The following is a 25,898-nucleotide window of genomic DNA, read 5'->3' on the forward strand; positions in this document are numbered from 1 at the left end:
CATACACATCCTGTGGTTAAGACTCTTAATAAATAAGTGAGTCATGACAAATAATGAGGATTAAGAGTATTCAGAAGATACAGAATGTTGTCGAAGTATGAATTTACATTAAAGAATGTAGAGCTGTGTGTACGTCCAATACACTGTGTAAGTTATTACTTTGGCTCTATGAGCTGTTGGATTTACCCCAGTGGTCCCTCTGAATTTGCTGTGGCTGTAAATCCAGTCTCGTCTCCAGCACTTATCTGGTGTGAAACTGTGCATTAGAGAGTCTCTGGATGAATTACATGGCTTTTGTTCAGCTGTGTTGTCTCCGTCGATGATTCACGGACTGTCATTACGACTTCATATTTGCATTAAATTACAGTTTAACTGGACTAATTCCACTTTAATTAAAAAGCCATTTAGCTGTCACAGAGATCGACAGGGGGGCACATATGAGAGCTCTCCGCGCAGGGTGGAAGGCTGCGTTTGTCTTTTACAGCAAGCCGTGTGATTGGCGGGAGGCTGTGGCTTTACAGTTTGGATGCCAAAGCTTCTCTTTTCATACAAAGAAATAGAATTAAAAATAAAAACACAGATTTTGCACCTCGGATCTAGTAACTTAAGATCCAGTGTGCAGACTACAGAAACAGGCAAAATGAGGGAAAAAAACGTGTCATTTAAGTGCAGATGTTGTAAGTTGTTAAACTAAGTCTTAAAGTCTGAGGCAAATCCTTCAAGGAAACCTTTGCTCTTAATACAAACACACCTAGTCTATAAATGCTCGTGGGGGTGTGACAACCCAGCAAGCTAAAAGAAGTAGACTACCACGTTTATTTTTACGAGCTGTGAACTCATGTGATGCATTTTAATCAGAAGCTTGTGGGCTAGCGCACAAAAAAAAGTTTCTGCTTGCTTAATGTCTATGACAAATAATAAAAAAAAAAAAACAGGGATTAAAGAGTGATGGTGTGAGAGGAGGACAAAGGTAGAGAGGGAGGAAGACGGGGCGGTGTCACCGGAGGAGAGATAAAAGTGGAGGGAGAGTGTGAAGCCTGGATGGAGAGGACAGTGGAGAGAGAAAGGAGGGAGGGTGATGATACCAATCTCCCCCCCGGGAGGAGAATAGGAGGTGACTGATGGCAGTCAGGTTGCGACGCAGTGAGGAGGTGAGTTGATTCTCCTTGATGGAGAGAATAGAGGCAGTGAGATAATGGGTGATAGGAGATTAAGAGAGGGAGAAGGGATGTGCGCTGACAGAAGTTGAGGAGAACTGGGAGGAGCCTTGCACTCTGCTGAGATTTTAAACCAAGTCAGGGATGGAGGGATTGGAGAGAGGAGGGAAGCATCCCATTGTCTAGGCAGACAGCGTGCCTGGCAGGAAGGGAGTGTTCAAATCCCTCAGGCCTTTTAACTCCACCCTGTTGACAGCTGGCTGCCTGCTAAAGCACAATGCTTACCCTGACACACAAACGCACATCCCCACAGCACCAAAATACCCAGGTGAACTAAGGGAGGGGAAATAACATAGGATGTTTACTGCACACGAGAGGAATACATTATCAAGAGTTGTGTGGTACAGTAATTCTCTCTGCAATTATTTACACTGTAAATATGTATTGATATTTGTGTACATTTTTAGAATAGCATGCAAACTGTGGTCATTAGTGCTTTTCTCAGAAGTGCTTCCTCCTGTTTCTCGTATGTTCTCCAAAATGTGTTCTGTAATCAGGGATTAACACTTTACCTCCCATTTCGTTACCAAAAGACAAACATTAATGCATAAAAGAATAAACGCAGAATTTAATTTGGATCAGTTAAATGTGTCATAATTGTTTTTTTAATCTCATTGTCCTTTGAATCTGGTTCAAAATCTGCACCAAGAGCCTTTGCCACCAGTTTAAACTCAACAAAGTTCATTTGCACGTCTTCTTTTCTTACCCCCCCAACCAAAATCGACCTAATATATCCTCTTTCTCCTGTCCACAGGACCTCCGTCTCCTCCACGTAACTTAATGTCTAACCTGAATGACACCTGTCTGATGCTGGAGTGGTCGCCTCCAGGCGACACCGGGGGGCGGCGGGATCTCACCTACAACGTGCAGTGCAAGCGCTGTGGCCCCGAGCCCAACCAGTGCCGGCTGTGCGAGGAGGACCTCCGCTTCCTGCCGCGACCGTTGGGCCTGACCAACGCCACCGTCACCGTCATGGACTTCTCGGCGCACGCCAACTACACCTTTGAGATTGAGTCGCTCAACGGGGTGTCGAATATCAGCTCTCTCCCGCGCCAGGTAGCCGTCATCACCGTCAGCACTGATCAGGGAGGTGAGTAACATATTTTGAAGTTTTTTCCCTTAAGTCACTTTTATATTTCTTATAAGATGTCTCACATGATCATAAAACAGTATTAATATCCATTTTCACACCACTTCATAAGCCATTGCAAGTCACTGAGAAGAGATTCGTGAACATTTTCCCACAATTTGATAGTTGATGAACTGTATGAGCTGTATTGATAAGGTAGGACAGCCCATAGCCAAGGGGAAAGAGAATTGGGCTTGTGACCAAAGGGTTGCTGGTTCAATTTCCCACCAGGTCAAGGGCTGGGGTACTCTTGAGCAAGGTTGCTCATTGTGGATTGGACAGTGTACTCCTTGTGCCAGTGCCAAGCCTGGATAAATGGGTCAGGATATGATCAGATATGAAGAGGGAAAGAAAGAGAAAGAAACAGATGTTGTTTCCACATATTAATGTATCTGTCTGTAAATGCATGTGAGTGAAGTGAGTCTCTCACACTGATACTCGCTTCATAAGAAGAAGGCATTCAGCACATTTTTCAGACGTCACACCCCTGATGTGTCGACTTTTTGGCAACTTGATTTTCTACTCTTCTGTTTCTCACTTTCTTTCTTGCAAATAAGAAGGAGGTGAGAAGATGTTCTTATATTATTCCCGTAAGCCTGTCTGACATGACGTGTAAACCGTTGAAGATTATTGTTAAAGTTCAGATGTGTAAACTTGACTTGCAGGAGATGTATGTGCTCTGTATAAGGAGCTGTTGAAAGTCCCCGTCGTTCCTTTGGGACTTGGTCTGGTGTGTCAAGTGATTATGCTATTACTATGTGATTTGCAAGCATTGTGTTTTCTCACTCCTGCTCTCCTCCTCTCACTAACAGTTATCTCACCTCTTCAATTAGTCATTTTTCGATGTCTTCCTTTCTCTCTCTCTCTCTCTTGTTTCCAACCTGATTTGTTTTTACCCCCCTCTCTTCTGTGTTCTCACCTCCCTTCATTTTCCTCCTTCCCTCCATCCTTGTGTTGCCGTGGGAGTCAGGGAAAATACATTTACTCATACAGTCAAAACACATTAAAAGCATTATTCTATGTCGCTGGGGACAGCCCACGTCTTTATAGCCAACTTAATGTTACATGCAGTCTTTTTGTTTCATTAAGATGCCCAGTTTAGCACAGAGTCGCGGCTGCTCCCCGAGCTGTACACAAGACTCATTTCATCACTAATACTCTGAGCTGCAGCTATTACAAATGCTCAAGGGAAAAGGCAGATTCCCGGAGCTCCGCCGGTGATGAACAGACTGACGTCGAGTTAAGTTTTTCATGGAGATCATAAACACTAACGCTGATACCCTCACATTATTTACTACATGGCTTTTACGGTGGCTTTAATTATACAGTCTGCCATCATTTGCACAACTGCTAATTATTCTGGTTTGCATTTTGTGTTTTACACCATGACTGACTTTAAAGGTGTAAGTTGTCACCGTTAAGACGAAGGAGGGTGATTCATGCTGCACAGTTAATCAGCCATTTATAGCTCATTTATAGCAGTTGATGCTATTTTTTTTTTTTTTTTTTTTTTTGTTCAACAACTTTCACTATGTTTTATTTAAGTCGTCTCTCGTCTTCAGCGATCCATTTTTCCATACACAGTATATGAAAAGTGGAACCATAAATGGAATAAAGCACATAATGAATATTCACCAAGGGCAAATCCACAGGTTGCAAAAAAGTCTGCTCCTCCTCACTTGATTTATAATGTCAGTTAACACGTCACATCTTCTTCAATAGAACATGATGCCATTTTTGGAAATTCAGATTTTCATTGAAAGGAAAGTAGACAACAAAGCACACCACATATGAGTGGACACCGATGGGATTGATGGCTGGTATTGTCCACAAAACGGGTGTTTGGATTGATTTGATAAAGACTTTTTTTTATAGTCCCATTGTGTGAAATGTTAATACGGTGGCTGTCAAAATGTCAGGATATTCATATTACGATGCATAGATTACCACGCAAACGCTCCGAAGAACAGGAAAACCTGCTCGCTGCACACACTCTACATACCAACGCTTTTACACGTCACCTTCCCCCCCCCAGATGCGTCCACCTAGACTTGTCCGTGATGAGCCACTTTGGAAATGCGCTCAGAGAATACTAACACCATTAGCATAATGTTGTCATCAGCAGAAACGAGGCGGCCGTGTGAAATTCTGTGTGCGTGTGTGTTGTGAGGAATACCGAGACTCTCCTGTAATAATGTGCTATAGCCGTAGATAAATTAGACTTAGTCATTAAAATGCAGATGGCTCCTTTCGGTGAATGCTGTTAGCTGCTTTTACACACACACACACACACACACACACACAAACACACACAAACACACACACACATACACACACATACATAAGTGGCGCTGAGAAGCTAAAGGTCTGTGATCATTTCCTGTCAATATTTAACTTTTCACTATTTTGGGATTCATAGAGTGAAGCTCATCTTATATGCGCATCAGTCTGAGTGGGGAGAATTATAAAATGAGGATTAACTCCTTAACTCTAAGGGTTAAAGGAAACTTTATTGTCATTTTGACCATATAGAAGAACAAAATGCAGGACTCAGGTTTCCATAAATACCATTGTCAATCTGTTTTAATCAAACTACCCTTAGCTGCCTGCATCAAATTCAAAGCATTGATGCTAGCCTACAAAGTGTTCCATGGGTTTGTTCCCGCCTACTTAAATGCTCCCCTAAAGGCTTATGTTACCCCTCGACTACTCCGTTCATCCAAGGGTGCAATGACCTACCGAGTGCTACCAGAACAGGGGCATCCCTGTCTATCTTCAAGAAGCTCCTGAACACCAATTCCTATCGAGTGGTGTTCTTTCCAAGACTTCTTCTATGTAGCTTAGTCCTCTCTTGTAAGTTGCTTTGGATAAATGCTTAAATGTAAATGTTAAATGAATAACTATAAAAAAATATGGTAAAGGGTTTGTATAATATTTACTCACACCTCCACACAGTGCATCTATGCGCAGCTCATTTCCTGTCACTCATCTTTCATACCCAGTCACACGCTGCCCGCACAGCCGCCAGCAGCCGTCAGGGCCAACGTGGAGTTAAGTGTCCTGCCCAGCGACACATTGACATGTAGACGAGAGGAGCTGGGGATCTAACCCACGACCTCCGAGTTGAGTAAAGACTCGCTCGTAACTATAAAATAATAACTAAAGTCATAAATAAATGAACAATATAAAACTATTCAAAAGGCACTGCAGGGCGATAAATAAGCAGCAGCATATGGTGACAGTGACAGGAGGTTAAAGTGCAGTATGTGCCCATAGTACATAATGCATAGCTGTGAGTGTTGGGCATGGCAGTGTGAGCAGTTCATCAGTCTGACAGCATCCCGGGAGAAACTATTCTTCAGTCTGGTCCTTGCCCGGATGCTGCGCTGCCTCTTGCCTCAGGGCAGACAGTCGGTGTGCAGGGTGGGCGGAGTCTCTCATGATGAAGGGCTGCCTTGTCCTTGCGCCCGCTGATGTCGATGTATGAGATGGGGCGGTAAGCTGCGTCAAGCGGTCAGCAGGGGGTTGTGGAAGTATCGAGTCGAGTGTTTGGAGGAAAAAGAGAGACAGTCAAACGGAAATCTGTGTGTGCATTTGGCAAAAAGGAACATTCACACTCTGCAGGACGAACATGAGCGGGGTTACGGTCGCTCTGTTCTCTTGAAGAAACATAAACTCGTATACTCTGTAGGCGACCGCGGGTCAGCTGCAGGATCAGAGGCAGCTGAATATGGATGTGAAAGGTTAAGTGAAATAAGGGAGTGAGCCTGAGAGACTTGAGAGAGAGAGAGAGAGGGAGAAAAATAGAGACGGAGAGGTGTTGTGAATGTGGAGAGCAGGGGCACAGTGGGACGTGGATGGATGAAGTGACAGAGAAAACAAAGAGGGTGAAAAAGAAGACAGAAAATGAGACGCAGTGTGTGTGAAGATGATTGAGCGAGGGAGAGGACGACTAAAGGAGCAAGAGAAAGGGGAGGCAGAATGAAGAACAGGCTAAATTCACTGACAAGACACGTGGTGGGCCGAGGATCAAGAGTGTGAGGGAAGAGATGCAGACACGTTTAGTTTTAAAGTGTGTTAAAAGTCTGATTGTTTTTGGTGAAGCTAAAGGATTTTACTGGCCACTTCAATCATCGCAGCACTTTTCTTTCATAACCAAATTATACTCGTTCATTTTATGTAACTTAATTACAGAAACATAAATGCATCAGGCACAGTAGTAGATGCTGAACATTTTCACTGTTATTTGAGATGTTCATCTCGTACCTTGCAGCTGCCTGTGCTCTAATGAATTTTAACAGAAGCCTTTGTTTTATTGTTTTTAAGCAAGTTTTGTGTAACCAGATTGATTACATTTGCCTAAGATTGGTCATTTAGACGTATCTGTTTTAAAACCTACAGCAAGAAAAAGAAAAAGTTATCAGCTATCATGAGTTTATATCTGTCAAATGTAACTGTGCTACAAACATAGACATCATAGATTGTTTCTGAAACTTCCTGGGATAACTTCATTTATTAAGGTATTTTTTTCAACACATAATTACACCATAAAGTTTAAGTTTCGGACTCCAACTCAAATTTGCTCAATTAAGTTTAAACCTTGAAACGTTTCATTTTGTGCACATTTTTACACTCAATAAACACCAGCGATTCTGGTGTGTCTGTCCATGTCATGTTCACAAACCTGTCCACCTACAGTTTGTGAGCGGTTACATGTGTGTGTTTTAAAAATACTGAGGATGCATATATGCAAAAAGTTTGTTCAGGTGGGAATTTGAAGTGAACAGCTGCGTTTCATAATGCAAAAAAAAAAAAAGGGGGAGGTGTATGAGTGCTGAGAGGAGCACAGGAGGAGGAGGAGATGTAGGAAATGGCCTAGAAACATGAGGGTTGCTTTAATCACAGGAAGCAGCTGAGTAATTGTGAATGTCACCGAAACCGATCGGATCCTCACTTGTGGCAATGCATCACAACAGTCTTGCAGCAACTCGAGAGGCTCTAATCAGACGTGCGTTTGTAGATGAGAAGCCGGCGGGCGAGGCGAACAATCGGAATCATTGGGGAGGAGCTGGCGAGAGGAGCGCCGCTCATCGACTCGGCATCGACTCCAAGTGTCCAGATCATTTCCATTTGATTCACTCCCCCGAGGGCAGATGTCGAATGGCATCCGCAGTGACATTATCTCATCAACTGCAAAGTCTAAAGTTGTGCTTGTCTGTGGCTTTAAGCGGCGGCACCATGGCGTCTCTTCTCCTCTGCTTCCTACAACAAAAAAAGTGCTGTACCACCTGGATATGCCAGCACAGTGCATTAACCGAGACTTCATCAAAATCTAAATTCATTTACAAAAAAGAAAAAGTGCTTATCTGGCATGTAAGCTTACAAACCAAGCACACGGTGAGTCTGCAGTTAATGGTGTGTAGAGAAGGTTGCAGAAGTGAAAGATAAGTAGCACAAGATTCTGTGGTATGAACTCTTATTTTATTATCTAACAGATTTTGTCAATATGTTGTGAAAGTTCATTGTGTCTACTGATTGAACCTAGGTTTGTTTTTTAGACAAAAGGAAGTTTTCTTGATTCACAAGGTCAAAAAACTGAATGAATCGTCAACTAATTTGAACTTTTGTTCATATTTAAAACAAGATTTCAGATTGTTTCAGCTTCTTAAATGGGAATATTTTCCTTCATTTATTTGCTCCACATAACAAAGAAATCATGAAAAGCATGAAAAGCAAATCATCAAACAAGACAATCGAGAGCATCATCATCATCATTTCCAAGTTCGACAAACACTGATCAACATTTTTTGTAACGTTTTCTGACAATTTAACGATTACTCGATTAATAGTGAAAATAATCGACAGAGGGAACATAGAATCAAAACAAAATAAATACAAATGAAGCTCGAAATGGAATGAGTGAAATGAAAACTGTTTAGCTGAGCTGCTTTTCTCTGTATCCTGGAGGTTTTTTTGTTCGTAAAAAACAGTAAAAACTAAACCCCTCATTTGTGCTTTGCTTAAATGTATCACCAGCAGACCTGATCATCAGAATACATATAACACAGCCAAATCGTGCAGCTTTAAAAACAATCAAAAGAACAAATCCTGACATGAACAGGGGAGCCAGTGAGCTGCATGGATATCCATTGTTAAGATGAATGTGTCATTTCCCAATGTTAAAATCCAACGTGGGAAAAGAGGTGGTGTTCGCATGTTAGGAAATATTGTTACACGCTGTTGTTAACGCAAACAAGCGGCGTATTTGACATCGTAACTTCTGTTATTTAGCACCGTCGCGTTTGCTCCTTCGCCCCAGTATCACCGCAGAGACAATGAAGAGAACGCAGTGACGTCGTTGCATCTGACAACTCCCGCCCTATAAAACTTTTTATCGCGGTCCGACCATTTATTACCATTTGTCGTACTTTTTGTTTATGAGCGCTGGCAGTACAAATGTGTTCAAATTACTGCTTCAATTTTTCAATAACGCTGAGCCAAAAAGATTAAATTCACAGTTACACGAGTCACGCTCCTTTGCCTCTTGAGGCTTATTTATATTTCACTGTCATGTCTATAGAAAGTAAACGAGCTGAATACTAAAACTTATGTGTCTCTGGCAGAGAATCTTGAAATAAAACAACGGATGCTATTAGTTGTGAAGAAATGTAAGTAAAAAAAAAAAAAATGAAGAAAGCCTCTGAAGCTTTCCTCTGCAGTGGCCTCCTGCTACGCCTCCAGTCAGCGCCAAAGTAAATGCACAACAGTGGCTCTAAATGAATTGTGTGTATTAATGTCCCGCGCCTTCAGAGCCACCGCGCCGATCCCAGGCAGCCCTCTGCTGGCATCGTGGCAAATTAGACCCACGTTTAATTACTCGCCTGGGAAAATCAAAATGATGTTTGTGAGGCGCGGCGTCATAAAGCAGCGTGTCCGTGCCCCTCGACCGGAGCGCCGTGCCAACGCAACGCTAATAACAACAACAGCCGTACAAATTGGCAGAGTGTAATGACCAGGAGCCCCGGGGCAGCAGCCAGGGTGGAGTAAAGGGGAAGGTGACTTTCTGTGAATGAATCAATACTGTTCTTCACTGTGCTGAGCAACCGTGGAACTGTGTGTGTGTGGAGCACTGATTTATCTGTGAACATTACTCCATTATGGGTTATAAGAAAAAAAGAGGCGCTGATTAAAAAATGCAGAATACATCATGTTGGAGAACTTTCTTTTTTTTCTTTTTTCTTTTCCTTGACACGTAGTCGTATGAGCACGTTTATCTTGGCGGTCCTCTGTCTGATAAAGAATAAGTGTGTGTGTGTGTGTGTGTGTGTGTGTGTGTGAGACCACAGCCTTGTAGCGAGCGCTTGTAAATAGAGCCTCCATGCTCGCCGGCTTATTAACAACTGATTTATCTGCCTCTTTGTAAGGAATGCTCGCCCTTGGCACCCGAGCCCAGAGATCAGCCCCAGGGGGCCCCAATTACCCGGTGCCACGTGTGTGTGTGTGTGAGAGTGTGAAGCAATATTTTGTGTATCATATCATAAGTGTTGTGTGTGCCTTATATTGCCGTATACATCAGTGCAGCACCAGGGTCATCTTCGTCATCACACCCCCTCTGTTTCTTGTACACACGCTCTTTTTTGCGTCTCCTATGGAGGGAGATACAAGGATGGAACAACAGGATGGGATAGATATATTTGACAGCCTCAACTGTGATTTATTTGAGTATTTATCCCAGTGATGAGTCTTTATGGCGCTCTCCTTTCTCCTCCTCTTCCGTCTCCTCCCCCTGATACTTCCACATTGAAGCCATGTACACGCTTGAATCGCTGAAGTGTGCGTCATTTAAAGCACCGGACAACACGCACCGTTACATTTTACTGTGTCGTGACAGTTTTGCGACGGTGATTGACTGCGTTGACGATGAAGTGTAAAGGCCAAATCTCTCTTTATCCATAATGTTTGGCTCTCTCTCTGTGTGTAGTTCAAAGATGTTTGCTTTATAATCCTATCAGCAAAATGTCATTTTGATCAAAAGTTGTTGTCGTTGTTTTTTTTTTCTCTCCTCCCTGTCGGAAGATTTTTGTCTGATGAGAGAAGTTCAGCAATATTTCACATATTTTGCAGTTTCTGCTGCATCTTTCTTATCGCCCTCAGGTCATCATTGTAACATTAGTACCGCTGACATTATTGATTGTAAGTGCTGTAAAGTTGAAAGAGGAAACGAGCTGTGTTTTCTGATAAATCTTCAAGCGCAGGAAGTAAAAGGTCACCGCGACGACGCGTCAGTCTTCATGCTGCACGGGGTTATTTATTACTCTAAAGTGAATCTAATTATTAGACACACAAATGTGTGAAATGCGAATGATTCAGACTCTCTACAGAGAGTGAATGAGAGTTTATGCCCCCTGTCTACACATTAATAATTCTATTATTCCTCTAACTAACCATCTTCTTTGACATGTTAAATAATCCATTATTCTTTGCTGCCTAAGCTCAAATGTGATTTAACTTTAGTTTAATTTGAAAGCTACTTTTGTGGCACTTAAATAAAATATACACACAACAAATCAGTTTCAGTTCATTATATTATTAACTTCAGTTGGATCAAATTCTGTTGTTGTCCCCTCACTCTGGACAGTCTAGAGTCTGCATTACAGCGCTCCTGCAAGGAAAGTGAGTCCATCAACTTGCTCCAGACTGAAACTTTTGCTGAAAATGATACTTCTTGTGGATTTAATGAGGTTGTTTAGAACAACATGAAATTAAATGTCTTGTAACGTGACGATAATTGGAAAACATGGGAGGTTTTATCCACACACAGAAAATAAAAAAAAAGTCACCCTCACAAAAGTGTAATTGCTCAGTCAGACTTTTCTGAGAAATAATGAGAAATGTAATCAGCTCACATATCACTGTCTGTGTTAATTTGTTTTTCTTGTCAGTTGCATCTTTTGTGAGATGGAAATTGAATCCTTCTGCATCTTTCTGTGAATTCTAAACCTGTTTTCTCCTGCTGTACGGTGAGGAGATGTGTGCCGATTGGCGCCAAACACGTGCTAATTACATTTCGCAACATGTTGACATGTAAAGCTCATATCACTCACTTGTCTTTTTTTGTGTTTGCTCATCTTATTGACGCTCAGGTTACATCTCACGGATTTCTAGTTTTTTTTTACATATATATTAGTTACAACTACAACTTGAGGCAGAACTCTGTAACGTCTCACTCTTTGTCGCTGATGACAGTCTCGTATATCTCATGGACATCGACACTTCAAAAAACATTGGAGAAGCTCAAAGAACAGTCAGGATTTGAGATTCATTGGACAGTCTGCGCCCAATGCTGTTCAATAATGCAGCCAAAAATGCAGTAATGTCAGGCCCACTCCTCATATTGACAAAAATTACACATTTAGAATTGATTTTTTTCAAACTAGTAAAGGATAATTGGAAATTTGTTTTTAAAGTCAAACATGACTTATTTTAAAATTCATCATGAACCCTTTCAGTTTTGCCCTACCCTGACCTGGTTTGACATTAGGTAACTTGTAGAAAGACCTTCACAACATACTTCTTTTTTTGATCCATTCACCGTCATCACATTTATGTTGAAATTGTCCTTATTTTTGTATACTTTTTTTTGTTATCACTAGCCACCACTGCAGCTGTCATCCTCTCATACACTCTCGAAGGCTAGGGAGTGTTTTATTTTCGGTTTATAACAAACAACGCCACGTTCACTTTGTATTTGTATCTGTATGTGTACTTGTTGCCGTTACAATAAGACATTATACTTGTGTTAATGTTATTACACACACAGCTACGTTAAAGAGACCGCTGACAATAACGACTGACTTCTTCCTGGCCACATGGGGGCAGCAGAAACAAGCCAAAAACACGTCAGTGACTCAAATGCTGCTAAAATCACCGGGTGATCCACTCTGTGTGTGCACTGAAAAGAAAATCTGCCGCACATACACGGCTCACTGAGGGATTTATAAATAAAATATTTGTTATGTTTCAAATAAGAGAATGGGAGGATAACGTGAACCTTGGTCTGAGTATGTGTACACAGGAACGGTGTATTTGCTTTGTTGTTGAGTTCAATTTCAACTGATATTCCCAAACATTACTTACCCCACCTTTTAGAGCAGACGGCCGATTTACGCACCAGATATAGACTAGAATTTGAATTCATTTTTTCTGACTACTGGAGCAATCAGAGTCCTGAATACTGATGTTGCCCTGCTCCAGGTGTGTTGGAGCAGGGCAACATCTAACACATGCAGGGCAGTGTTCCCTGAGGACCAGGGTTGGGAAACACTGTGTTAGAAGATAAACGCTCCGGTGCTGACACAATGACATCAACAGAAACACAAGCAGTACAATCGCGATCGATAGAATTCCAGGAAAAACAACATATTTTTCTGCAGCTGTCTTTCCATCACTGCGGTCGGCACAGAATGCTAGAAGCTGGAAGATTCACCTGCTGTGGGGGTTTTAAGTGTCTACGCTCTCACACCAGTGTTATGGTTTCTCTGTGGTTGTTTTCCGGCCCTGTCGTGACCTCAACACCCAGGAGTAACTGATCCAATCACACACCCACCAACAGATCTCTACACCGACATCCTCAGAGTCTTTCACTTCCACTTTCCCACACTTAGTCTGTGCTCCCCAGCACTGATGGTGGAAAACCATGGCATGTATGAGGAGACTTCAGCTGTGGCTGTTTTTATTGGAAATAATGAAAACTGCCTTTGTTCATCTTTACATGAAGAACACGGAGGACCCGGACAGTACGATAGGAGCCGCTTTTGTTGAAGTAATGATTGAAAGACCCAGTCGTTCAACAACAGAGCACTGTGCTGTTAGATGAAAGAGAGATGATTGTCTGACTCACTGATATTGTGTATGTCTGTGTGCACGTGTGTGTGTGTGTGTGTGTGTGTGTGTGTGTGTGTGTGTGTATGTCTGGAGGACACATTTTTGATTCAAACCTGTCTTTGTGGGGACATTTTTACCTTGTGATGGCATTTTTTTCTGGTCCTCACAACGGATCTGTGCCACAGGTGCACCCATGGTGATTTGCCATGGGAATAGTATGCAACTTGGAGGGGTGTGTTTATAGGTCACATATTCATCTTATGTGTTGTTAAGTCAAAGTTAGGATTCATTTTGTGTCACATTTTTAGTCGGGATATAAAGTAGTAATAATTATCCACAAGTCACAAAATTAGACCTCCTCTTTTTGTTCATGAAACGAGCCGTGAACTTTGAACTGTGACGTATTTCCATATTTCACAAATTCAATTCGATTTTAAACATTTTGAGTACTTTTTTTGCTCACTTTCTTTGCACATTCTTATACCCTCTATACTGTATGTTTAAAGATGTAATGGAAAAAAGCAGCCAAAATGCTCTGTGTTCAAAGAGTTAAAGGGCTTTTTGTGGGTTAAGTGTTGGTTTTAGGGTTAGATTTTGATTTAGGTTAGGGTAACACATGCGGACATTCATATCCTATTACCCTTTTTAAAGTAAGAGTTAAGTTTAACACTATTTCAGAGTGCATTTGGTCCCATGGTCAACAAAATTTACGGTGCACAACTTTGTTTTGTTGGTCCCTAATCCGTGTTTTCCAAAGATTTTTTCTTTCCTCCACTTTGAAAGGTTTATAACCTGCGACCACACAAGATCGATAAAAAACAAAATGTAACAACCTAAACAGATGAATTCCTCCATTATGGATTCTTTTGCATGTTTTACCCACACATCAGCACTTGAGAGCCACAGTACGTTGCTCTGGCGTAAACACGACCCCACTTTTCTGAGACATATTCATCTATGTCACATACACATCAATCTCATTGCATGTTTATACAGTATATATATATATATATATATATATATATATATATATATATATATACATCCATATGGGATGCATCTGTGCATTTATATACATAAGTCATACGGCGGTGTGTGCGTCGTTGATTTACATGTTATTATTAGAACACGTTGACGTACGCGTGGCAGATGCATGACACGTACACTCAACCGCCCCGTCTGTAACAAGGCTTTGCTTTGATTATGGAGATATGGAGCACTATGGATTTTATGGAATATTGATGCGATACATGATGTCTCCTACTGTATTGCAGGAACATTTCAAAGACATGGCATGGTAAAGGCTTCTCACACCATTATCTCGGTCATCTTTGACTTCCTAATGCAAGTCTTAGTAAGAGAAGTATACTTAAGTTCTAAAATTTAGAAGATACAATTAAATTAAGTTAATCATGAGTAAATAAGCTTTCTATGTGAAGGAAATTAAGTGTGAGGTGTTAATGGGCCACGTCTTTAAAATAAGCACTGTACCAAATAATGTGCGACATATTGCCAGCCTTAGCCTCTTAATTCTGTGTGATTTAAAAAGCCACAGAAGCGTGATACCGCGGTTGATGATTGTTACCAACACCTACAGATGTTTCCCATTGTCTGTCTGCCACTATAGCTGCATGGAGGGTGTCCACCCTGACCTGGGATCATCTCCTCATCTCTGTATCACCCGCCGTATCGATTTCTGCTCTGTCTGTGATGGCCACAACCTTTGAAGTGGGACACAAACAGATAAAGCAGAAAACAAGTACTCGAGAGACCAGAAATAAAGGAAGGACAGTTGTGTGTTTTTTTTTTTTTTTAGAAAAGCTGGAGAGAGTAGATTCTGTGATAGGCAAGATGTCCCATCATGTTATCTTTGTTCTGTCAGCTCAAAGTCCAAAAAAAGGCTGTTCATTTAAAAGGATGCTCTGCATTTTTACCATACTTTTTAAGGAAATACCCTCAAAATGATATTGTCATTGACATTTTTTCTATACCAGCGCACATAATACACACACTTTTACCAAAGCATTTCTTTGTTGTTGCATGTTATTGCTTGGTTGCCACGGGAAGACTTACTTAGCAGATGAAAAGGTGTCAGTGGCAACTACTGTATGTGTTTGATGTTTACACTCAATACACTGTGAAACAGAGTAACTGTGTGTGTGTGTGTGTGAAGAGAGACAGTAAATTTTGTTTGTTCTATTGTTGTGCTTGTGCTCCTGACTTTATACAGTGTGAAATCTAGAAGGAGAAACTTTCTTCATCTCTCTTCAAGATGCATTATTAATATTCACAAAGCCATTCCCTCCATGAACCTGCTGTCAGTTTGGAGATTCAAAGTCTCTTTGTTTTGTGTGTGTTTATTTTTGTTTGTTTGTCTAACAAAGAACAGCGTGGTGTTGAGCCAGGCAAAATTTGAAGGTTCAAACTACATCCATAACTACTCAATACTTTGAAAGAAAAATGATGTTAATGTCTATTTTTGGATATTGGACTTTACATAGTTATTGTGTTTTATCATTAATCAGTGAGGTCTTAAAATAATAAGGTTTCTAAATATTTTTCTCTGATAATTTATATTTACCATTTACCAATTCGTCTTATTTTTACAATATATATTTTAGGCATAGCTTGTTGAGTAGTTATCTCCAAGAAGGCAATTGATGAGCAGGATTTCTCAAAAACTACTGTACTACTTGGAGTATATGGCATGACGCAAGGAAGAACCCATTCAGTAAGAGTTTGTTTGTTTGTTTATTTAGTTATTATTGTTTTTAACATGGGCATTTTAAATAGCCCGTAAAGCAAACGCAGAGTTTCTCCCTCTCACATAAGTATACATGTTAGAAAATAAGTGGCTGAGAACATGAAAAAAAATGTGGAGTCAAGACTGAAAACAGTTTCTCTTTTGTTTTGTTGAGGATTTTTCGGCATTTCTTGAAATATGTCTCGATGACATCCCGGAGCCAAGTCCTTGTCAGAACTCTAATCCTTCTTTTATTAGCAGTTTACCCGGTAACTGGACCTGAAGAGATATTTTTCATCACTTTACAGGTATATGTATTTGTTCTTCTTTCTAATTATCAAGTACTAATTACAAAATACAGCAAAGTTTTGAGCATATTTTTTTTATTTGTTATTACCAGTTGTTCGTGCATTCGATTTTTAAAATGTCTTTTTCAGGTAAAGTGTAGACTACAAAACTGGCAGTGAAACAGGTTACATGTTCCATCTTCTCTCTCTTAAGTAACCTGGAACCTGTGTGTTCTGGTGTCCTCGTCGGTCCTTTTACAAAAGCTTAAAGAGGTAAACGCACAGCTTTGTCCGCGCCACTTAAATACTGCTGTAGTCGTGAAAAATTTGCATGATTGAGTGCACTTGTCAGGACAGACTGTTCTACGTGTAAAGAACGCAGAGTGCTGTGTTTGCAATTGTGCAAATACCACTGTACACATGCAGAAGAAACGCACAAGGGAACAAGGGCCGTGTGGGGGGGGAGAAAAAAAAGAGCCCTGCACCTGAAAGGGAAGTGATAATGCTGAGTAAGAGACGCACACAATGACACATAATGACTACAGCTCCATCAAACTAGCGTGGACTGCAGAGAAGTGACCTAAATGAGTTGGGATTGCAGCATCATTGGTAATTACCGTCAGAAGCCGTGTGATGTACAGCGCCGATAAACAGACTATAGGGGGACATTTTCACGAGAACACAGAGAAGTTCCATACAGAGAAAGAGCCATATATCGAATACTTAATCTCTCATTATGACGCACTGCATAGCCACCGGGCATTAGGATTGATATTGTCACCTAAAACAGTTTATTTCAATCTCACCCTTTTTATTTACTGTCTGTAACATATCAGCTCCTGGTCTCTCTCTCTTCTGACTCCACCTCACATCCCTCTTTCACTTTCTCTCCCCCATGTTTCCTTTCACCCTAATAGGCCTATGTGCAGTGCCGTTGAATTTAATTGTTTTTAGTTACCACCTTTATGGAACTTTTGAACCAATGTTTGGTTTGTCTTTACTGGGCTAATGTAGAACAAAATTGTTTAGCTCACTCAACAAAGTGGATAAAAAAAGAGCTCATTCTTTTGTGAATATTGAATTTATTCCTCGTTTCAGGTCATTATTAAAAGTTAGTTTTCACAACATGTGCAGTCTGGCTTATGGAGCTGTCTTGGTTTTGTTAATGAAAGGTAAATGTTTGAATTTAATAAGCAGGTGATTGATATTGTGAGACAGTTGTGTGGTCCTGTGTATTGTGTCCTGTCTTTTGTTGACTCATTCATTCACTCTGACATCTTCTTAATTTGGACTTTGTTGAAGTAACTTTTGGATTTAATACAGCCGCCTCAAAATAAGCCTGAATACAAAACCAAAATGATGTAGACCCATAGACTGTGTATCAAAATGGACATAGTCTTCCAGTTTACTGCTTCAAGCCAACAGGGAAGTAAGAGTATATTGAATAGCCACCAGGGGGCCGGAGTTAATAGTCTCAATCGTTAGTTTCTGGTCTTCCTCAACTGCACATGATGTCAATTTTGGAAATAATGTTTCCAAAAATATATGTTATAGCACAGCAAATATGAGTTGACACCGCTGTGATTGACAGCTTGTATATCTAATAGGAGCCTGGTTGCAGGTGAGGCAAAACATCAAGGCTTCAGAACAAGGCTTTATGACCGGTTGTCACTCGTGTAAAGCATATTTTATCATAGTATGTCCTTTCTTCTTAAAAAATTCTCCAGAAATTTCTTCAGACAATCAAGTGAGATTAAAAAAAAAACTGCCTGTAACAAACTCAATGAATCGCACAGATTATTTTTGCCCCTTGCTTTGAAAGGAGTGAAAACACAGTGAAAAGGAGTTGCTATAGTCCACAGGAAATTACTCAGTTTGGTTTATGGAAAAACCTCTGTAAAGCACCTTGCATGTCTGTAAGGGGGGTACACACATTTTTTACTCGCTGTGTTTATTTTCATCTAGACACCTGTGCACTATTAATTTCGATGTTATTAAGACGCGAGAGGTTGCTGGAAGCAGGACGTCTGAATATATCTCTCTGAGAGTCACAGAGAAGTCACATCTATTCACCGCTGTGTACGTGTGTGTGTGTGTGACCCATAGATGAATAACACACAAAACTCATGCGCACTCATCTGGCATTAAATCCCCACAGACTGCATACTCCCGTTACCCGAAGGTTTTTTTTCCGTCAAAGTGTCCTTGAGTAAGAGGGTCGAGCCCTGCTTGGTCACTCATCATAAGTCAGATAAGAACCTCTGCAAGATGAATAAAATATTTTGTGAATATTCTTCGGTCAATGGCATAGTGTCCCAATCGAAGCATATAAAGGTACAGGGTTTCTGTTTTTACCCCCAAGTAATTCATACTCCTTCTCAAGCTCTTCTGCCAACGACAACTATTTTTATTCTCCATTTTCTGCTTTCTCTCCTCTCTTCTCCCTGTGAACAACTATGATGTCATATTCCATGGTGCTGACCATAATATTTCTTATGGAAAGATGAATAATCTGTCTCCTTCCTACCGTACTGTACAAACATGTAGTCAAAGTATCGCAGATATAGAAGAAAAAAAAAAAGGGAATTGCTAAGGGGGGGATGAGGTTTCAGGAAAGAAGGACATAAGGAGTGAAGGACAAAGTAAAATGGATTTTCCTATGTGTGTTAAGAGCCAAGAGAGAAAAGACATAAAAAGAAAAGCTGGGTCCATCTTAAAGCCCAAAAATGAAGTGCCGTCTACTTTTTTAGTTAAATATAAGCCACGCATTTGTTTAAAGAAACAAGTTTGTCCTTGACAGTTTAGCCTTCATACGTACTGTTGTACTATTTATTAGTTAATTGCTATTTTACAGAGAGGTTATGTTTTAAAATCAGCTACTTATCTTTGTATTACTAAAAATTACTAAACCCTTTATGATATGTTTGAAGCTATCCCATCTAAGAACTGTTCAAAAGTTCAAAAAGTGTGTGGCAACACACGGTAGGGAGACTATTTGAAGGCCAAATGGTACACAGATAAAATAAGTGAATAAATAAAGATAATATCTCAAAGTCTCCCCTCTGAAAACTATACTAAATACTATACTAAACTAAATACACTATCACAGATTCAGTTCTTTGCCTCTTCTTATTGTTATGACTCTGTATATTGCCACTGCAACAAGCCAATTTTCCCCAAAGGAATCATTAAAGTTTCATCTTATATAAAGATGATTTTGGGAGAGTTGAGGATCGCAGCGGTGGATTAGGAACTGTCACAGTGAAAAGAAAGAATGGGGGGAGGGGGGAGTCGGAGGGAATTTGGATCCAGTGGTGCGTAGCGGCTAGTAGCCCATGTTGTCATTGACAGGAAGTGAAGAGTACATGCCTGCTGACCTCATGGGAGACGCAGTGTGTGTGTGTGTGTGTGGGTGTACATGTGCGTGTTACACGCAGAGAGAGAGAAAGAAAGAGGCCCCAACTTCTCATTGTCTTTCCCTCCATGTCTAGAATGAATGATGCTCCCAGCGGCATGGTTTCACCCTGGTCGACACACACACAGAGCTAAAGATAAAGCTGTGTGTGTCTGTGTGTGTGTGTGTGTGTGTGTGTGTGTGTTTGCATGTGTGAAACCATAAGAAAAATAAGCATAAAATAAGGGGTCACATTTTCATCGAATTACATTTGTGTCTTGAAACAAAGACACAAGAAAGAAAGAAAACCAATAACACAGACGTCATGTTAGAAGTGGCTGGATATGAAACAAAGCTGCAATTGACAGCTTTTTTGGGTTGAACTTGTCATTTTGATGTTAACACTCGTGTAATGGCGATAGAAGAAGAAAAAAAAAAAGCCTCACTTCCACTGTTTCTCTCTTTGCAACCAGGACGAGGTTTTCCCAGAAACATTACGACTCGATTTACAGCTCAAATGAACTGCATTATTCTGTTTCCAAAACACTGCAGAGAATAGCATTTACTCGATATCTGTTGTGTTTTTCATGCAGGGGGTGCTTATTATAACACAGCTCTGGGAAACAAATATCTGTCCTTACTGGCATTTTGCTGCTGCTGCATATTCACGTACGGTGACCAAACACGAACCACTGGGGACAGGAAAATGTGAAGGACATATTAAAAATGATGACAATGACTCCTCTTTAATGATAATAGCTTCATACATTAGTGTATTACAGACTAATATTAGTTTTCAGGGCGTTGAGAAAAATATTTCCAAGTCAAATGTTTATGGTAGATGTACTCTATCATAAAGTGACTTGAGTAGAAGTTGAAGTGTTCTTTAAGCACCACACTTAAGTGGAAGTACTAGTGTTCAACATTTTGCGTACTTAAGTATTGCAAGTAGTAGTAGTAGTATTTTAAAATGTACTACTCAAGTGCTGAAAGTAGAAGTATTGTGTTATGTGAGGAACCGCGGGTAGCTAGCTACTTAGCTAGCGCTTACTGATATGTAGTGAAGTACAAGTGGAAGTAGGAGGGGGGAAAAAATACTCCAGTAAAGTACAGATACAGCATTTTAGTACTTAAGTACAGTAGTGAAGTAGTTCTACTTCGTTACTATACATCTCTGCACTTCACCTCCTTTTTTTCTGGCGCTCAGGGGAGCCGAGGTTCAGCTAAAAATACTTTTAGTTCAGTGTTTTTGTCATGAGGTGAGTACAAAAGTGAAATACAACAAGAACAGTGGGTAGATAGAGACACAGTGTTAACATCCAGTCTTTCCTTTGTCACCTTTTGTGCCACAAAATGTGTCGATCTTAAACTAGCACCTCAGTATGTTCACTACACCACAAACTCAAACCCTGAATGAAATGCATGGCTTTAGTGTGAGCAGGCCTACGTGGAATGTTTAATGGAGTAAATAAAAAATATAAGGCTCAGTTATAACTGTAAAGACATATTAGATTATATTATAAATGTAGATAAAGTGGCTGTAATTTGTAAGAGAAGGGACTCGCTCAACAAACGAAGTAAAGGAAACCTCGTTGACAGAATGTAAGAAGTTTTTTAGCGGAATACAGGAGGAGCAGTTTAGGACACAGAGGAAACACTGTGGTATTTAAGATGCTGGACACATGGTCCCAGACTGTAATTGAGTTTCTCACTCCACAGTGACACCTCCTTGAGATTATTGGAAGTCATAATCAATTCCTGCGAGTTTAAATTGAAGAGGGATGGAACAGACTATAGGGTGATTTGGCAGTGGTGCAAGAGCAGAGGAGCAGGAGTGACAAACTGGGATGTTAATAAAGACCCAGATAGTCAGTGATGGAGCACAGGGATCGCCTGCAGAGAGACATAATTATCCAAGACACTGACCTTGCCACAAAGTTACTCTTCAAAGTACATTATATTTGCATTATTATATGTGATGTTATTATGGTACTTAACATGACTGTTAAGTGGAGTAACACTGACACTAATTTGTGCCGACAGCTTTTGCTGTTTCCACTTTCCCTGAAGACAGGAAGGTGTCAGCTCAGTGGTAGGACCTCTAAATAAGGAATTCACCTCAGACTTTCTTTTACTTCTTTAATTCACTCCCCATGAAGTCATTACTTTGCTAAAGCCTATGCAGTTTTGTTATTTAAAACACTTGTTTACCTTTGTGGTTTTTAGTATCTGCATTTGGTCACTTATGTGGTCTACTGTATACCAGTTCTAACTGTATACTATACCCATCTAAATATAAAGTAGTTTGCACCAATTTCAATAAATTCACCTCTTCAAGAAATCTATGTACTGTTTTCATACAGTTAACTAGGGCTGAACTCTTTTGAATAAATATCTAATTGTGATTATTTTGACTGAAATTGCGATATGATTTGCAATATCAGCGGGAAAGCAAGGGTAATTACATATAACATATTTTTGAATGATTACTGTGTGATATTTGTGCAGATCTGTGAGAAACAGAGATGTTTTCTTCAGTCTGTAGAATATAATGTGTATAGGTCAGGACAATATTTAATCTAAAATGGTAATTTGACGCATATTTTGGCTTTAAGAAATATTGCGATTTGAAAAATTGCAGTAGGTTGTATTGCAAATTTTGCTTTTAACTCAGCCCCACAGTTGTGCAGCAACAAATTAAAGAAAAGCAAATATTTGCCAAGCTCTTTTATGCAATCTGTCACTCACACTGACAATATTTATATGTACAATACAACAAAACAAACTTAATTATACATTCACTGCCAGTTAATCTGGCATGATTTTAGAGAAAAGTAATATAAACAGTGACCGTAGTCATGGTATGTTTAGGTTCAGGCACAAACAGACAAAAGAAACTGGGTTTGGGGATAGCATTACGGTTATTACAGTAAAGATAGTATTATTTATTCCACATGGAAAACAGTCAGCAGTCACCTGTGTTGAAGTCTTATGCCGTACAAACTGATTCATTCTGCTAACATTGACTTTTTTGCTCTGTATTCTACATCACATAACTTCCCTTGTCACCTGACATTAAAACACAATAAACTGCAAATACTAGACTTTACATATTCTAACATTGTGGATGCATGAATCTGGAACACTGCAACTATAGTGCCACCCTATGAAGAGTTGCTGAACTGAATTTAATGCAAAATAGAAATCAATTTACTGTTTAATTTTCTTATGACCTTTTTTTTTCTGTATTTTGTTATTGGGGGAGTGGGGTGTGTGTTACCTGGCACATTGTCAAGCCCCTGACCTCCATTATTGAAAAAAAATGATGCTGCAGGCAGTTTTTATGTATTAATTAGACCGTATGAATTGCCATAAATACTTCCACAAACCACTGTACAATATTTCTTTTTACATCTCTAGAAGAGGCACACGTCACTGGTTGGACTCACATTTGTTTTAATTCTGTACAACTTCACAGGAGTCCGTAAATAGGACATACAGTGGGTTAGAGGCGGATACAACATGCCGAACAAAGAAAAATACAGGATACAAATAAAATGGACTTAAAAATGAACACGGGAAATTGGAAGCCTTGTCAAGTCATTGTAACTAAAGGAGTTATTATTATTGCATCCTATATTTACTGCCCTTTAAGCACATTAAAAACCCAAACACTGATCACATGTTGTTGCAAAATTAGTAACAAGCATTTAAACAAGATGAGTCTTTTTTTTTGGAGCCACTCATGTCATGTACTATACACATTTTGTAACACCTGTGTGTATTGGTAATTACATTTACATTTACACCTCCTGCCACTGGATGAATCATGCGTCTGCTGTTACCAGTGAATATTTTGGGAATTTACTGTCGCTGCGATATTGTGCCTTGAAGATTAGCTTTCTTTCACTGGATGTTTAGATGTGAGAGTTAAAGCTCGGCTTATTGATGTGGGAGTTTGGGTTTTGGTGTGTGTGTGTGTGTGTGTGTGTGTGTGTGCGGTGCTTCACTTCATTCACTTATATTCTTCCTCGTTGTGTCCTCTGTGCCACAGTGAGGTGTTGCAGGTCTTGGCTGCAGTCTTGCATCATGTTGTAAAATACGTTGTAGCAAATCGTCTTTTTTTTAACCATCACATCTACACAACTATGCTGAAACCTTATCATAAATGCACACTCTCGGTAATTTACTTTTATGTGTAGGGCCAAGTAAGCTACATACACAAAGACATTCATGAAGTAGTAGAGAGAATGGAAATGATGATGTGGAGTCAAGAAGTGTGATATAGATGCAGAGAGAAAGGAACTAAGTCTCTGTGTGTGTGTGTGTGTGTGTGTGTGTGTGTGTGTGTGTGTGTGTGTGTGTGTGTGTGTCTGTGTGTGTGTGCATCAATATGACAGCTTTCAGAGCAGCACTTCTTGGCCAGCTGATTCTCTCCCATCAGAAATCTTGAGTGAGGATTATAAAACCAATCAGCAGACGGTGATTGCTGCAGCCAGTCTGTGATTGGATCACAACCCAGCTGCTGCCATCAGCTCGACAAAGAAAAAAGGAACAAGAGAGGAGAAGAATGAGACGCAGGGAAAGCGATGAGAAAGGAGATAAATAAAGAGAGCCGTGAGAGGGAAGGTGGCGGCGGTGGGTGCAAGAGATACAGAAGAGATGAGGCGGACAGAAAACATAAGATCAAGATCTTCAGTCTTTGCTCGCCACGTTTATTTACTACCACCAGCACATAACGCATTTACTGTAAGTGTTGCCAGTGTTGGTTACCGATCACAAGGACCACTTTAATTGTTGCTGTCTCTTCTATTCAGCTTTTTATGAAACATAACTAGTTCTGTGTTGATGCTACTCCACAGCATACTGTCCTACAGAGCTGTATGATACTGTAAATGGAAGAGACTCACTCAGAGGGCCAAGTCTGACATCTGTGTTCCCTGTCTGGTTTAAGTGATGACATGATGTCTTTTTTTCTATATAATATAATTCATTTTATTGTTTACGTTGGTTCTAATGCAGGAATTGTATGAAGTGAATTGTGTAAGTCAGATATCAAATATGATTTTTTTAATGATTTAAGTGCTTGATGCATGGGACCTACAGTACATGTATGCATTTGCATGTTGCAGCCTCCGAATTACAGTGAAATACATATATAATAGATATTTCTGGTCACCCACACAGCTGCTTTCCCCCTCCTTAATATAAAGGAGTGTCCGTTAATTCCAAACAGTTGTCAGATTAGTTCACACAATGCTGATATGCTGATTCAGCTCCACACGACCCTCTCTGCTTTTCTCAGCACAGCTTTGTTTTCATGACGTCATCACTGTCTGAGGTAACCGAGGGAAGGCGGAAGCACAACAGCTTCACTAGTAAAGCTAGACGGCAGCACATTTTAGATTAAGGAGTCAACCCCAGTTCTCTGAAACATGAGTGATGGAGTGAAATGCCAAAACAAAAGACAACTGTTGGAATGTTAACCAAGAGGTTTCCTTTCAGAAAGCTCAACCTGACGAGTGGGGAAAGTCTGATGTCAAAAGCCAGAAGCACAAAAGCCTCGTACAGACAGCCTCTGTCTCCATGTGTGTACATGTGTGTGCATGTTTTTATATCTTTGTGGGGACCAAAATATGTACTTGCCTATCTTTGTGAGGACATTTTGTTTGGTCCCCATGATTTTGAAGGTTTTTTTTCTGAGTTAAGACCTGGTTAGGGTTAGTTATGATGGTTAAGGTTAAGGTAAGGGGCTAAGGGAATGCAATATGTATATGTTTGTGTGTGTGTCCTTAACTGGCCTAAAAACTGACCTTGTCAGGACCAGTAGTCCTGATGGAAAGCAGAATCATTTCTAAAGGAGCTGGTTAAGTTTAGGAATAAAGTTTGAATTGTGGTTCGGTTCAGAATAGGGATAACACATTATGTGCATAGCTGTGCAAACCTGTGTCTGTGTGTGTGTGTGTCACAAGATTTAGAGCATCACTGCTGAGAAACTATCAAGCAGACTTAGATTCATTTCTCTGCGAGGGTAGAATGTGGTGACGCCACCAGTGTTTTGGTAGCAGAAGTTACACACTGGAGCTTAAGGTCCCTTAATGTCCCTGACCACACCATAATTTATTACCAACGCGCCATTAGGCGCTCAGATGGATGCAAGCACCTTTGCTATTTAACCAAATAGATGGGAAAATCCAGTGCCCATTATCGTCTCTGTGTGCAACTAAAGAGCAAAAACAATTGC

At 40.3% G+C, this 25,898-nt stretch overlaps 1 protein-coding gene across 2 annotated transcripts in view; it reads left to right on the forward strand.

Moving 5' to 3' along the window:
• The window catches only part of LOC131455550 (ephrin type-A receptor 6-like), a 307,078-nt gene that overhangs the window by 236,782 nt on the left and 44,398 nt on the right, over positions 1-25,898 (forward strand). For both annotated transcript variants that reach the window (XM_058623250.1, XM_058623249.1), the window contains one exon: positions 1,972-2,307. In XM_058623250.1, coding sequence (XP_058479233.1) covers positions 1,972-2,307 — 336 coding nt within the window. The remainder of the gene's footprint in view (positions 1-1,971; positions 2,308-25,898) is intronic.

The sequence above is a fragment of the Solea solea genome, chromosome 2 (genome assembly GCF_958295425.1).
Source record: "Solea solea chromosome 2, fSolSol10.1, whole genome shotgun sequence".
Taxonomy (NCBI): domain Eukaryota; kingdom Metazoa; phylum Chordata; class Actinopteri; order Pleuronectiformes; family Soleidae; genus Solea; species Solea solea.